Source organism: Octopus bimaculoides, chromosome 2 (genome assembly GCF_046866305.1).
Source record: "Octopus bimaculoides isolate indiv1 chromosome 2, ASM4686630v1, whole genome shotgun sequence".
Taxonomy (NCBI): Eukaryota; Metazoa; Mollusca; class Cephalopoda; order Octopoda; family Octopodidae; genus Octopus; species Octopus bimaculoides.
In genome coordinates, this window is record NC_142929.1 from 192,427,185 (window position 1) to 192,441,131 (window position 13,947).

Sequence of the window (13,947 nt, forward strand, 5' to 3'; positions counted from 1 at the left end):
GGCAGGAAGTGACGAGAAAAAGAATGACCCTCCCTTGTCTCTCTCACACGCACACGCACACACACACACACACACACACACACACACACACACACACACACAGAATCAAAAAGACAGTGGGATGAGTTGTACAAAGTAGAAATAAGGAGATATTTTTCTAGAGAGACAAAATGCAACGGTGCTGGTGCCACATAAAAAAACATTTGGTACACTTTGTAAAGTGGTTGACATTAGGAAGAGCATCCAGCTGTAGAGAGCAAGCCCAAACTGGAGCATGGTATAGCTCTCTACCTTGCCAGTTCCTGCCAAACTGTCCAACCCATGCCAGCTGGGGAAACAGATATCAGACGATGATGATGGTGTTGATGATGGTGATAATGTTGATGATGATGTTGATGATGATGAATCTAGTGAAATGTTTAAGAATAATTTCATTGCTTTGTTTTAATTTTAAGGTAAAATTTATTTTTCTTTTGAAAATTGGTATTCATTTCACCATTTTTGGATATAAGCACCAAGAAATTTAAGATTTAGATTACACTTATTGTGTGAATGTTATACTTTCCGATATTACTCTTTGTGGAAAAAGTATACTTGCCAACTTGTCATACGACTGGCAAAATCCTTGTATTCTTTAGAAATTCTTCTGGCCCTTTCAAGAATTCCCTTTAACTTTAATTCACAGACACCAATAGTACCAACTTGTTTGGAACTATTTCTCATTCCAAATATCTGTTTTGTAATATTTGTACAAGCACAGTTTTCCAGAATTTAAACTTTTTTTGTTTCAAGAACATTTCTGTCTGATTATCCTTCACTTGTAGATTTTGGAAAATAAAATGATTTAATCTCTAGAATTTGTGAGGATTAGTGGCAGTCTATGACAAGAAAGAATCAATATTGTAAAACTGAAAGATCCGTTAGCTTGCCAGAAAGAAAACTAGCATCTTAAGATTTCATCTGTCTGAAACCTCACATATTGCAAACCAATGGAAGTCATTCTATGTGCTAGAAATAATAGCCAAATGTCTCTCGAATAATACCTTGTCACGAGTAGTATTGCTTGCTGCTGGTGAATGCAAATGTATTTCTAGGGCTGCATGTGCATGTAATAAGCAACACTTGTGGACATTATCAGAAAATTTATTCACTGCACAAAGTGTTTGCTGTGTTGGTCCTTCATCAAAAACTGTGACAGTTACACATCAGGAGAGACATACTACTAGGATCTATGACAATTTAACTGATATAGTAATCTATGGCTGGCTCATCACAACTGGGAAATAATCACGCTGTATTCATGGTGGCAAAATCTGTGTCTTCTCTCTGCTATTGGCTGCTGGTGGATGAGAATGGAGACATCAAATGGTTGTCTCAACATTCTGGGATGACCACTAAAGGCCACCTTTATATGGGGCTCAATGAGGAAGTCTTAGAAAATCAAATCACACAACAGCTTGATGCTGATTGGTCGATTAATCGGCTGATCCCATGAAACTTCTGTGGCTTGGTCGTGATACCTACTTGGCTACCTAGTGATTTGGTTTCAAATCCACTACAACTTAAATAAAGGAACGACACATTAGATAATGTAGTCTTAGAGTCATAGACTTAATTCATTGACCATTATGAATTATTGTTCTGTTTTTATTTTTGTTTAGCGTTCAGTACCTAGATTTGAATGTGCTTTATCTATTCTGTCTGAAATTGGATTTCGGTCAGGAGAAGCAGAAGCATTTCAAGGATTGGCAGACACAGCAGCATCTCAAAGAAATTTCCGTTCAGTGAGTTTTTATTTATTTATTTATATATCTATTTTAACAGCATCTTTTTTTTGCTTTTTTTTTTATAAAATTTTTTTTGCACCAAATTCTTCAATATTGCCAAATATTATGGAAGCCAACAAATAAAAAAAAAATGCCAACGAAAAAGCCAGAAAATCCTAAAAGTATTATTTATGAATGATTAACAGTTATTGGTACCAGTTTCGTTGTGTGATTAAGAAGTGTGCTTCTCAACCACATGGTTCTGGGTTCAATCCCACCGCATGGCACATTGGGCAAGTGTCTTTCACTGTAGCCTCAAGCCAACTAAAGCCTCGAGTGGATTTGGTCAATGGAAACTGAAAGAAGTCCAACACACACACATTTTTTACCTGTTTCAGTCATTAGATTGTGGCCATGCTGGTGCACCACCTTGAATTTTTCAGTCAAATGAATCTCCCTCAGTACTTTTTTTGAAGCCTGGTACTTACAGAAAGTAATCTTTACCTGTGGCAGATGTGCAGGTACATTAAACACCTGGAATGTACAAATCTCACATGCCAGGGAGAACCCTTAAAAGTAGGAGGCAGTTTCTGTCACTTGGGTGACCAAGTTAGTAGTGGAGGTGCTAGAATAAGAATAGGCTGGGCAAAGTTCAGAGAGCGACAACACCTGTTAGTAACAAAGGGCCTCTCCTTCAGAGTGAAAGGTAGATTGTATGATGCCTGTGTACGAACAGCTATGCTGCATGGCAGTGAGACATGGGCTGTGATTACTAAGGATATGTGAAGACTTGCAAGAAATGAAGCCAGTCTGTTTCATTGGGTGGGTAATGTCAGGGTGGATATAGGAGGGTGTGTGTCTCAGTGATCTGAGGGAAAAGCTGAGAACATGTAGCCTCAGATGTTGTGTGCAAGAGAGAAGACTGCACTGGTACGGTCATGTGACGTGTATGAATGAGGACAGTTGCATCAAGAGGTGCTGATCTCTAATTATAGAGGGAACATGTGGAAGGGGTAGACATGGGACAATGTGGTGAGAAAGGATCTACCAACGTTGGGGTTCACAGAGGAGATGACGGGGGCTGAGACTCCTGGCAGTTTGCTGTGCTTGAAAAGACAGGCTAAGCTGAGTAAAAGCGTGGCTGCCCTTGCATACAGGCTTGTCCCTTGCGATCCTCTCCAGCTGGGCATCCCTAATCTTGTGGGGTGGTGCCATGTACAAAGCACTTGTGCTGGTGCTGTATAAAAGCACCCAGTAGACTCTGTAAAGTGGTTGGTGTTAGGAAGGGCATCCAGCCACAGAAACCATGCCAAGAAAGACAATCGGAGGCTGAACAGCCCTTCAGCCGGTTAGCTCCTGTCAAACAGTCCAACCCATGCAAGCATTGGAAAATGGACGTTAAATGATGGTGATGATAGATAGATAAATTTTGGCCAGTATTGGCCCCGGCGACATCTAGCATACTAGCATCACCTGGAAAAGACCTGATGTTTCATATTAACCATAGTCCATTCAAGAAAAGAGTTATCATCCACAGAGGTATATCCAGGTGTTGGTGGTTTATCAGGAATTTGTTGAAAATATTCATCCAGGATTTGTTTGAATGTTGTGAGATCTTTGTCTTCTCTTATGTGTCTTGGTTTGATGTTTAAAGAGAGAAAGGCAAGCTAAGGTGAAATAGTTCTGTCTTAGTATTGCGATGTGATGTGAGCTCAATTTTTGTAGAGGACAGATAGGTGTGTGTGTGTGTGCGTGTGTATTACAAGCTCCTTGCCTCGACATTGTATGATAGCTGTAAAAGAGTGTCACTGTCATACAGGTGGTGTTCTTCATTTCCAATCTTCCATAAAAACATGTCTGGTCACAAAGAAATATTACCATGTTTGGAAACCAGTGAGGGTTAGCACCAGGAAAGGCATGCAACCGTAGAAAATTTGCCGTGGACAGGAAACAATGTTTTAATGTTTTACACCAATGAAATCTTGTCTTTTTCACTTTATTGCTAAATGTTGGTGCATTTGTCATTTGAATCTAGCTTTGACATTTCTTTTTTTTTTTTTCTCTTTTTGTTATCTCCAGGCAATTGATTTCAACCTGAAGGCCTTAAATACCAGTCGAGCGATTGGAAGCAAAGTAACGAATTTAATCATTTTTGTGTCCCACCATCACACATGCACAAACACACATACACACACACACACACTACACATTACATGCATGCACATACACACACACACACTACATGCACACACACACACATACACTACGCACATGCACACTACACACATTGTCATTGTGTCCTTCCTAACTTCCCTGATATTTCATTGTTTAATACAAAATGTTGCTTTCTTTTAACCCTTTAACATTTAAACTGACCATTTCTTTCCCAAATATTCTATTCGTATTATGTTCAAACTGATCCAGCCTCTTCCACCTACACTACAATGACATCATTTAAATCTCAAAGCCATGGGATAATATAGGATTAATTCCAAACAATGTGAATAAATAAAGATTATATAAAAACAGTAATCTGAAAAACTAAAGAGTTAGACATTTCAGAGTATTTCCAGACTCAACCTGCTTTTTTACTGTCTTGCAACCATTCCATATAATGGTTGCTGGCACTAAGAATTTTGTCTTTTACAAAATAGTGTTTTTTTTTAAATAATTTGGATCAATCTTCTTTCTTTGCATACTTCATTAACTTTCTGACTTTCTTATAAAAACGTTTGAAAACTGGCACAGACGTAGCTGTGTGGTTAGAAGCTTGCTTCCTAACCACATCGTTCTGGGTTCAGTCCCGTTGTATGGCACCTTGGGAAAGTGTCTTCTACTATAGCTCCGGGCTGATCAAAGCCATGTGAGTGGATCTGGCAGACAGAAACTGAAAGAAGCCCATTTCAAATAATATATCTTTTGTATCTGGTTATCAAACAGTGGTGGTGGTGGGGGCATCCCAGTAACTTTGCAGTTCAGCATGAAAAAAGAAACTGATAAAATGAGTTCCAGGCTTTAAAAAACCTAAACCAGAAGTAGTGGAGTTGACTAAACTCTTGTCAAGGCAGTGCCCCAGCATGGCCACGGTCTAATGAGACTGAAACAAGCAAAAGAAAAAAGACAATAATATTCACTGGAAGAATAATCCTTATTTAGATCCATGGCAACCCTTGATGATGGATTAAATCTTTGGTCTAAGGCATTTTGTCCGATGCTCAAGGAAGCAACACAATCAGAGTATGGGAGATGCCTGCACTTGGTTCAGTTTTGGTGACAAATTTTGGGCAGTCAACTCATTGGTTGATAAATGCTATCAACTCAGCTGAAAATGGCACTTTTCAAGAAAATAGACCTGTTGACTGAAATTCTTGGATTTGTGATTCATCTAGCATATATGATTTTAAATGCTAGAACTAACTTCTCTCTTTGATGGAAAAAGTAAAGGAAACAAAAGAGGGGGTTTAACATTTTTAAATTTTCTTAAAGTTTCACATATCTATACATCTATAAATAAAGTTGCTAACAAGGGAGTCTCTATGTGATCGCTCTACAAGCTAGAAATAATAGTCAAATCTCTCTCAAATCATATCCTACTCTTTCTATAAAAAGAGGGAGGCTACATTATTATAACCTGAAAAAACAGGAAGCCACGACCAGGATTTCTTTGATTAAAGATCTACCTGATAAGGCTTGGCCCATTTCCAAACAACCACCTCTCTAAACTGGAATTTGGTACTTTTTCTTTTCTTTTCTTTTTTTATGTATCATTTATATACCGATTAATTAATTTATTCTATTTATTTTTATTTCCCCCCAGTTGATAATGTTGAAGTGTCATGAAAATTTAAAGGGCTTATATGGCTGGCTAAATGAAAAAGACAAATCTGCTTTCCATGATCGATATGCCCAACAGCTGATTCTAGAAATGGACTTAAGGTGTGATGTATGTGGGGAGACAATTGGTAATGTCCGAGCCCGTCTTGATCATCTTTCATGTGGCCATATTATACACAACAGGTGAACAATCTACTTTCTCTCTCTCATTTATTCACATCCCACCTTCCTCATCTGTTAATTTGTATTCAGGTATTTTTGCATGTTTGGTGCCATGTAAAAAGCACCTGTGCTGGTGCCACATGAAATGCACATGTTAGTACCAAAAAAAAAAAACACCCAGTACACTCTGTGAAATGTTTGCCATTGGGAAGAGTATCCAGCTGTAGAAAGAGACAAATGGAGATTTTGGTACGGCTCTCTTGGCCTCGACAGCTGCTCTTCTTACACTTTCTTCAAGCTCTCTGCATCTTGCCTGATGAGAAGAACCCTTTTGTAATTAGTAATTAGTATTTGGCCTATATAGAACGATTACTATAATCTAATAAAACTGTTAAATATACCTTTGTGTGTGTTTGTATATAACTATATGTATGTATATAACTATATGCATGTATATTTTTGTATATAACTATATGCATGTATATATGTGTGTACCTATGTGATCACATGATCAACCAAGCTATTTGATGTTTTATATGTGAGTGTGCATGCGTGTATATATATATATATATATATATATATATATACGTGTATCTGCATGTATATATAGATATGTGTGTGTATATATATGTAATATAAGTACATATTTTCTCTCTTTTTTCTTTATTTCTTTAGATGTGCTAGTCATTTAAGTCGTTCTACCCTTGGAAGATCCAACCGAAAGCGGCCATGTCCATCTTGTCGGCGCAAATCTTTCCTCGACCCAATGTGTTATGCGTAACACTAACATTAACAATAATTTAATGCTATACAAAATTAACGATGATGACAACAATATTAATAATAATAATAATTATTACTACAATAAAACTGTTATAGTAAAACCAAAACGAATTATTTCTTTAATTATTAAAAATGACAAAAAGAAGAAAAAAGAAAAAATGAGATTATTTTCAAGTTAAAAAAAAACAATAACAAATCCCCCAAAAAAAATATTAACAAAAAACAATAAAATTCTGGTTATTCACCAAAATTCTGAACCATTTTTCCAAAATGCACAAAGAAAGAAATCTATATTACATCTAATCAATTGGAAGGGTTTATTTAAAATTGAACTACCAAAATGCCTTTTATTTATTAAATCTTCACTCACTGCCTTTGATCCTTATATTTAAAAAAAAAAAAATATTAAATAAATATTACAAAAAAAATTGATCCATTTGAAATTTCCAGCAAAAATTTGTCTGTGTATTCATGTTTGATATTTGTTTTGTTGTGATGACTTTAAGCCAGGGATTCTCGACTAGGGTCCATAGAGCCCTTACAGGTTGAACTACAATACAAACAAAATATTTTACCAATTTTTTAATACAATTCCTGGCAATGTCTTATAAATGTACAATAAGGAGAAGACCTGTTGAGTCAAGTGAAATCATAGTCCTGGTCAATGCCAGTGCCACCTGACTGGTGGCACGTAATAAGCACAATTAGGGTATGGGTCGATGCCAGTGCTGCCTGACTGGCCCCCGTGCTGATGACCTGTTTATTCTTTTTACTTCCACACCTGACTGAGCTCAAAACAATAGCATAATCCCAACGTCAAACCAAAACAACTCTCTTCACCATGCCTGTATATTGCCACACATGTTATAAACACATTCCTCTCATCTTCTTGATTTCTCACCTTTCTTACATAACAATTTATCCTGTCTGTCTACCTATGTCACATCTAATTCTCATTCACATTGCCCAGCATACCCCCCGCCCCAAAAAAAAACAGCAGAAGACAATATAAAGCTGGAAAGAAGCAAAGTAAATCAGAGTCTGTTGATGGTCAACAAGCTGAAACTTCAAAGTCACTGTCAACCTTTTCCTTGTAAAAGTTATTATTTATGTCAAGCCATGTAAAACATTATTTCCCATTTGCAGTTGATAAGATGGTAAGATTCTAGGTGCAGAATGACAAAATGGTCAAGAAATTTGCTTCACAATCACAGAGTCCTGGGTTCAATTACACTGCATAGCATTTTGACCAAATTTTCTTTAGCCTGGGATTGATCCATGTCTTGTCAGTGGAACTGGGTAAATGGGAAACTATACAGAAGCCCTTCATCTGAATTGTACCTGTACAGTAATCTCTTGCCCTATCATGGTTTATTATTTAACCTTATGTCAATTCCTCTGTGGCCGTTGGCAGTACCGCCTGACTGGCCTTCGTGCCGGTGGCATGTAAAAGCACCCACTACACTCTCAGAGTGGTTGGCATTAGGCGGGACATCCAGCTGTAGAAACTCTGCCAAATCAGATTGGAGCGTGGTGTAGCCATCTGGTTCACCAGTCCTCAGTCAAATCGTCCAACCCATACTAGCATGGAAAGCGGACATTAAATGATGATGATGATGATGAATAAAATGAATATATATATAAATTATAAAAATAATAAAAAAGATGTGGCTGTGTGGTAAGTAGTTTGCTTACCAACCACATGGTTCCGGGGTTCAGTCCCACTGTGTGGCATCTGGGCAAGTATCTTCTACTATATCATCAGGCTGACCAAAGCCTTGTTAGTCTATTTGGTAGACGGAAACTGAAAGAAGCCTGTCTTATATATATGTGTGTGTGTGTCCACCATCGCTTGACAACCGATGTTAGTGTGTTTATGTCTCATGTAACTTAGCGGTTCAACATAAAAGACCGATAGAATAAGTACTAGGCTTACAAAGAATAAGTCCTGGGGTTGATTTGTTCAGCTAAAGGTGGTGCTCCAGCATGGCCGCAGTCAAATGACTGAAACAAATAAAAGAATAAAGTGCCATTTCTACTTTGCCGATTCTCACCTACAACATGGGGTTTTGGAATATAACACCCACGATAGTCAAAGGATTACTGTAATTCCTCTTTGTTGCACCAATTCTGAGGATTACTTCAAATATAACAAAGAATTTAGTAAAATAACTTAGTTGTCATTCAGCTAGTGTTAGGAACATAAATTGTGACTAAGGTTTGGTGGAAGATTTTAATTCAAAACTTATGAAAACAAGACATTTACACTACAGAGCCAGAACTGGTTTCAGCCAGGTTGGTATCGAAAGGGTTAAAAGTACACAGTTGTGAGGAGTACTCAGCCATTTATATATTATTTCAAGAGCAGGTAATTCAGTTGAAAAACAACAGAATCCTCATCATTGAGTGATGAGAGATGAGCCAACCTCCACATGAAAACTATTTCATCCCAACACTCAAGTTGTGTGTCTAATAGCAGCTTCTGATTGGTTGGTTCAAATGTCCAATCAAAAGCTGTGTCTTGTTTTTTTTCTTTTTGGTTGTGCCCAATATGCTGAAATATAATGTTCTTCAAGTGTGTGTGTGTGTGTGTGTGTTAGCTGAAGGAAATCATGTATGGAAGAAGCAGTGGGTGAAAATCCTCAGTGTGTGTGGCATGAAAATTTGAACATATGTTAGTGTGTTTATGCATTTGTGTGTAAATGGGAATGTCAATTCAGAGTCTGTTTAGTTTATTGAAGTGTGTGTTTCTGTATAAACATTTGTTAATGTACAACAGCATAGGGCTTCTGTGCTACAAGCATGCAAATGCATTTGTATGTATGTAAGTACGACTTTAAAATCCACAAGTGGAGCATATATACATGCAGATATCATCATCATCATTGTTTAACGTCCGTTTTCCATGCTGGTATGGGTTGGACGGTTTGACTGAGGACAGGCAAGCCAGAAGGCTGCACCAGGCTCCAATCTGATCTGGCAAAATTTCTACAGCTGGATGCCTTTCCTAACGCCAACCACTCCAAGAGTGTAGTGGGTGCTTTTACATGCCACGAGCACGAGGGCCAGTCAGGTGGTTCAGGTAACGACCACACTCAAAAGGTGTTTTTTACGTGCTACCTGCATGGGAGCCAGTCTGGCAGCACTGGCAACGTCCATGCTCGAATGTTGGTTTTTACATGCCAGTAAGGTGACGCTTGCAATGACCACACTCAAATGGCGCTTTTTATGTGCCACCAGCACGGGAGCCAGTCCGTGGCCCTGGCAACAATCACGCTCAGATGTGCCATTAACGTTCCACCGACACAAGTGCCAATCAGGCAGTACTGTCATCTGCCACGTCAGTGATTTTGATTTGATTTCACTTGCCTCAATAGATCTTTGCAAGCAAAGTTTATTGTCCAATGAATGAGGGACACTCATAAGTGGGCTGGTTACACCTCACTTTCGGATGTGCTTTTAACGTTCCACTGGCATGAGTACCAATCAGGTGGTACTGTCATCGGCCACGTCAGCAATTTTGATTTATATATATATAATTATGCACACGCACATATTCTCACGCACATATAAATGTGTATAGGAAGTTGTTAACAGGACTGAATGTGTGTGTGTGTGTGTGTGTGTGTGTATGTGTGCATTTGTAAGTGTCTTTAATAGTTTCAATATGCAAAGAAGTGTATACTAAAGTCTCTGCGTGCGACATCATATAAATGTATGCAATCAGTGTAAAAGTGTGTATACATGGGTGTGTGTGTGTGTGTGTGAATGAATCTCTCTCTCTCTCTCCCTCCCTCATCCTTTCTCCTCCCTCCACTCTCTCTCTCTCTCTAATTGTATGCAAACACGTTAGATTCATACAAAGATAACAATAACAAGCGAATGTATGTCAACACATGTTTGGGGCTGAGCTATTTTTATGAACCCGTCTTCTTTTTCTTCTCCCCAAAGAAATATCTGTTATACATGGGCAAAGGCATGGCTGTGTGCTCAGGAGTTTGCTTCCCAACCACATGGTTCTAGGTTCAGTCCTACTGTGTGGCACCTTGGGCAAGTAACTTCTACTATAGCCTTGGGCCAACCAAAGCCTTGTGAGTGGATTTAGTGGATAGGAACTGAAAGAAACTCCTTGTAGTATGTGTGTGTGTGTGTGTGTGTGTGTTTTCCCCCCACTGCTGCCTGACAACCAATGTTGGTTTGTTTACAGCCTCATATCTTGTGGTTCAGCAAAAGAAACCAAGAAAACAAGTACCAGACTTTAAAAAAAAGGTGCTGGGATTGATTCCTTCGACCATAAATTCTTCAAGACCGTGCCCCAAAATGGCTGCCATCTAATGACTGGAACAAATAAAAGATGTGCTTCTGGCCAATGAGTCTGCTAGGTCACCTATGCAGCTAAGCGCTTTATAAGTGTGAAACCAATGGTCATTCTCTGACCAGCCATAATAAACAACCTTCTAGATATATATATATATATATATAGAATAATTATTATTTCTAAATCTCTCAACGAGAGACATTCAGTACCAGTATTCTAAAGTAAAGATTATTTGCCAACACAATGTGGCAGTCCTGTCTAGGATGAATGTTGCTGTTATTTAACCCCAGGAAACATCGTCTCCAGCTGCTTATACGACACTGTATGCTTATATTTTCAAACAAGGGAGTTTAGTGTCCCCACTCAGCAGAAAACAATATCTGAGTACCATGGTTCTGGCCAAGCAGTTATTCTGTGCTGATGAAGGGGAAATAACCCCAAAACCGTGGCACGCAGGTATTGCTTTGTGCTAAACTCTATTATTCGAAAATATAAGGACACAGTGTGTCATACTGCCAGCTGGAACCGATGTTTCCTGGGGCTAAATAACAGTAACATTCGTCCTAACCAGGACTGCCACATTATGTTGGCAAATAAACTTTACTCTAGAGTAATATTACTGAACGTCTCTCATTGAGAAACTTGTGCCACTGCTGCTTTGACTGTCTTCCATGCCGGTGGCATGTAAAACGCACCATCTGATTGTGGTTGATGCCAGCTCCTCTGGCCCCTGTGCTGGTAACACATAAAAAGCACCCACTACACTCTCGGAGTGGTTGGCGTCAGGAAGGGCATCCAGCTGTAGAAACACTGCCAGACTGGAGCCTGGTGCAACCTCCTGGCTTCCCAGATCCCCAGTTGAACCATCCAACTCATGCCAGCATGGAAAATGGATGGTAAACGATGATGATGATGATGATGATATATATTGATAGATAGATAGATAGATAGAGAGAGACTCTCCCATAATGTTGTTCCCTTTCCCTTAAAGACCATTCTTTGTATTTCTTCAAAATTTTCCTAATGTCTTAGAACTTACATCAGACATCAAGGCTTCAATGAATTTCAATGACTCCACCTACGTCAATTTCTGGCCTCGTAATTCCCCACCAATTGTAATCTCTTATTTACTATGTGTGCAATGCAGTTGGGAAAGACACCAACCGCTGTGTCTACAACACCAAATCCAAGTTGGTATCCAAGATCAAGGAGGTGTGCAAAGGTTTTCTCAGGGACAAAGCAAGGAATGTATGCACCAGGTTCTGCAGTCATCCTGAGGCTATGGTGGAAGCTGATGGTGGTTATTTTGTGCAAACCATTATCTCTTAGCCATAATCTTGGTATTTCCGTTACCTTTTTGGATGAAGTATTACGTTTTCTTTTCCTTTCATGCAAACTGTCAAATTTAGCCCAAACACCAAAGAATTTTTCAACCCTGAAAGTATGGAAGGCAAAGTTGACTTTGTCAGGATTTGAACTCAGAACCAAATGATAAGCAATTTGTCCAGTACACTAACGGTTCTGCCAGCTTGTCACTTTCTTGATGATAATAATAATAATAATAATAATAATAATAAACTACCAGGCCAACATATTAAAGTATGGCAGCTTCCCAACATGTTGTGTATGTAAACAACAAAATGAAACCATTGATCATGTCTCCAGGTGCAGTTTTCTTGCACCTACAGAGTATCTCAACTGGCATGATAGAGCTGCACAATATATTCACTGGGTAATGTGCAAAAACCTGGACTTGCCCCATAATAAAATCTGATGGGAACACAAACCACCTCCAGTGCTTGAAAATGATCACATCTCACTCCTCTGGAACTTCACCATCTATCTTTCAAACTGACAGAAAGATAGATGCAAATAGGCCAGACATTATATTGAAAGACTTCAGACAAAAATCATGCCTCCTCATTGATATGACTGTCCCAATCGATATAAACGTATCTGTCAAGACCTACCAAAAACTGAGCAAGTATAAAGATCTTGAAATAGAAATTGACAAAATGTGGAACCTTAAGACTAAAACAATATTTGTTGTCATAAGTGCCCTAGGAATGATAGCAAAAGGGGCTGATTGCTACCTAGCTCAGATACCAGGAAACCCCAAAATGGCAGAAATTCAAAAAATAGTGCTCATGGGAACTGCCCATATCCTACGTAAAATACTGTCTATGTAATCTCAAGTTTTAAAACAAACACATAATTTTCTTATGGTTTCTTAAACATTCTCTAGAACAACACTATGTACAAAACCAAATATATGGCACCCTAAGCATAACACCAGCATGAACTTCTAACTTGTTGTCTCTTCAGGTCTCTGGATGAGACTTGGAGCTAACTTGTACAAATGCAAAGCAAAAGTCAAACATAAAATAATAATAATAATAATAATAATAATAAGGGTGGCGAGCTCGTAGAATAGTTAGCACGCCGGGCAAAACGCTTAGAAGTATTTCATTCTGAGTTCAAATTCCACCGAAGTCACCTTTGCCTTTCATCCTTTTGGATGCACTGGGGTCGATGTAATTGACTTAATCTCTTTGTCTGTCCTTGTTTGTCCCCTCTATGTTTATCCCCCTGTGGGCAATAAAGAAATAAATAATAATAATAATAATAATAATAACAATAATAATAATCCTTTCAACTGTAGGCACAAGGCCTGAAATTTTAGGGGAAGGAATTAGTTAGATCAACTCCCCCCCCCCCCCCCCCCGTGTTCAACTGTTCCTTGTTTTATCATCCTTAAAGGATCAAATGCAAAGTTAAGCTCAGAAGAATTTTAACTCAAATTGCAAAACCAGAAGAAATGGTGCTAAACATTTTACCCAACAGGCAAACAATTCTGCCAGCTCACCACTTTAATAATAATAATAATAATAATAATGAAAATAATAATAATAATAAGTAATGAATAAATAATAACTTGTTTAATAAATTGGTCATAATTGATTAATTGGCATCAATTTGGTGTTGTATTTCAGAACCTTTCAATGACTTGTTTTATAATAATTTACAAATGTTAAATTGGAGACAGAAAGAGGCAGCAACATTACAAAATGGTAAATATGTTAA

General features: G+C 38.2%; 1 protein-coding gene across 1 annotated transcript in view; it reads left to right on the top strand.

The window, feature by feature from the left end:
• LOC106881946 (43 kDa receptor-associated protein of the synapse) overlaps positions 1–6,652 on the top strand; it is a 78,213-nt gene extending 71,561 nt beyond the window's left edge. The window contains exons 3-6 of the mRNA XM_014932477.3: positions 1,662–1,784; positions 3,846–3,899; positions 5,584–5,783; positions 6,438–6,652. Of these exons, the coding sequence (XP_014787963.1) occupies positions 1,662–1,784; positions 3,846–3,899; positions 5,584–5,783; positions 6,438–6,543 (483 nt within the window). The 3' untranslated portion in view covers positions 6,544–6,652. The remainder of the gene's footprint in view (positions 1–1,661; positions 1,785–3,845; positions 3,900–5,583; positions 5,784–6,437) is intronic.
• The last annotated feature ends 7,295 nt before the right edge of the window (positions 6,653–13,947 follow it).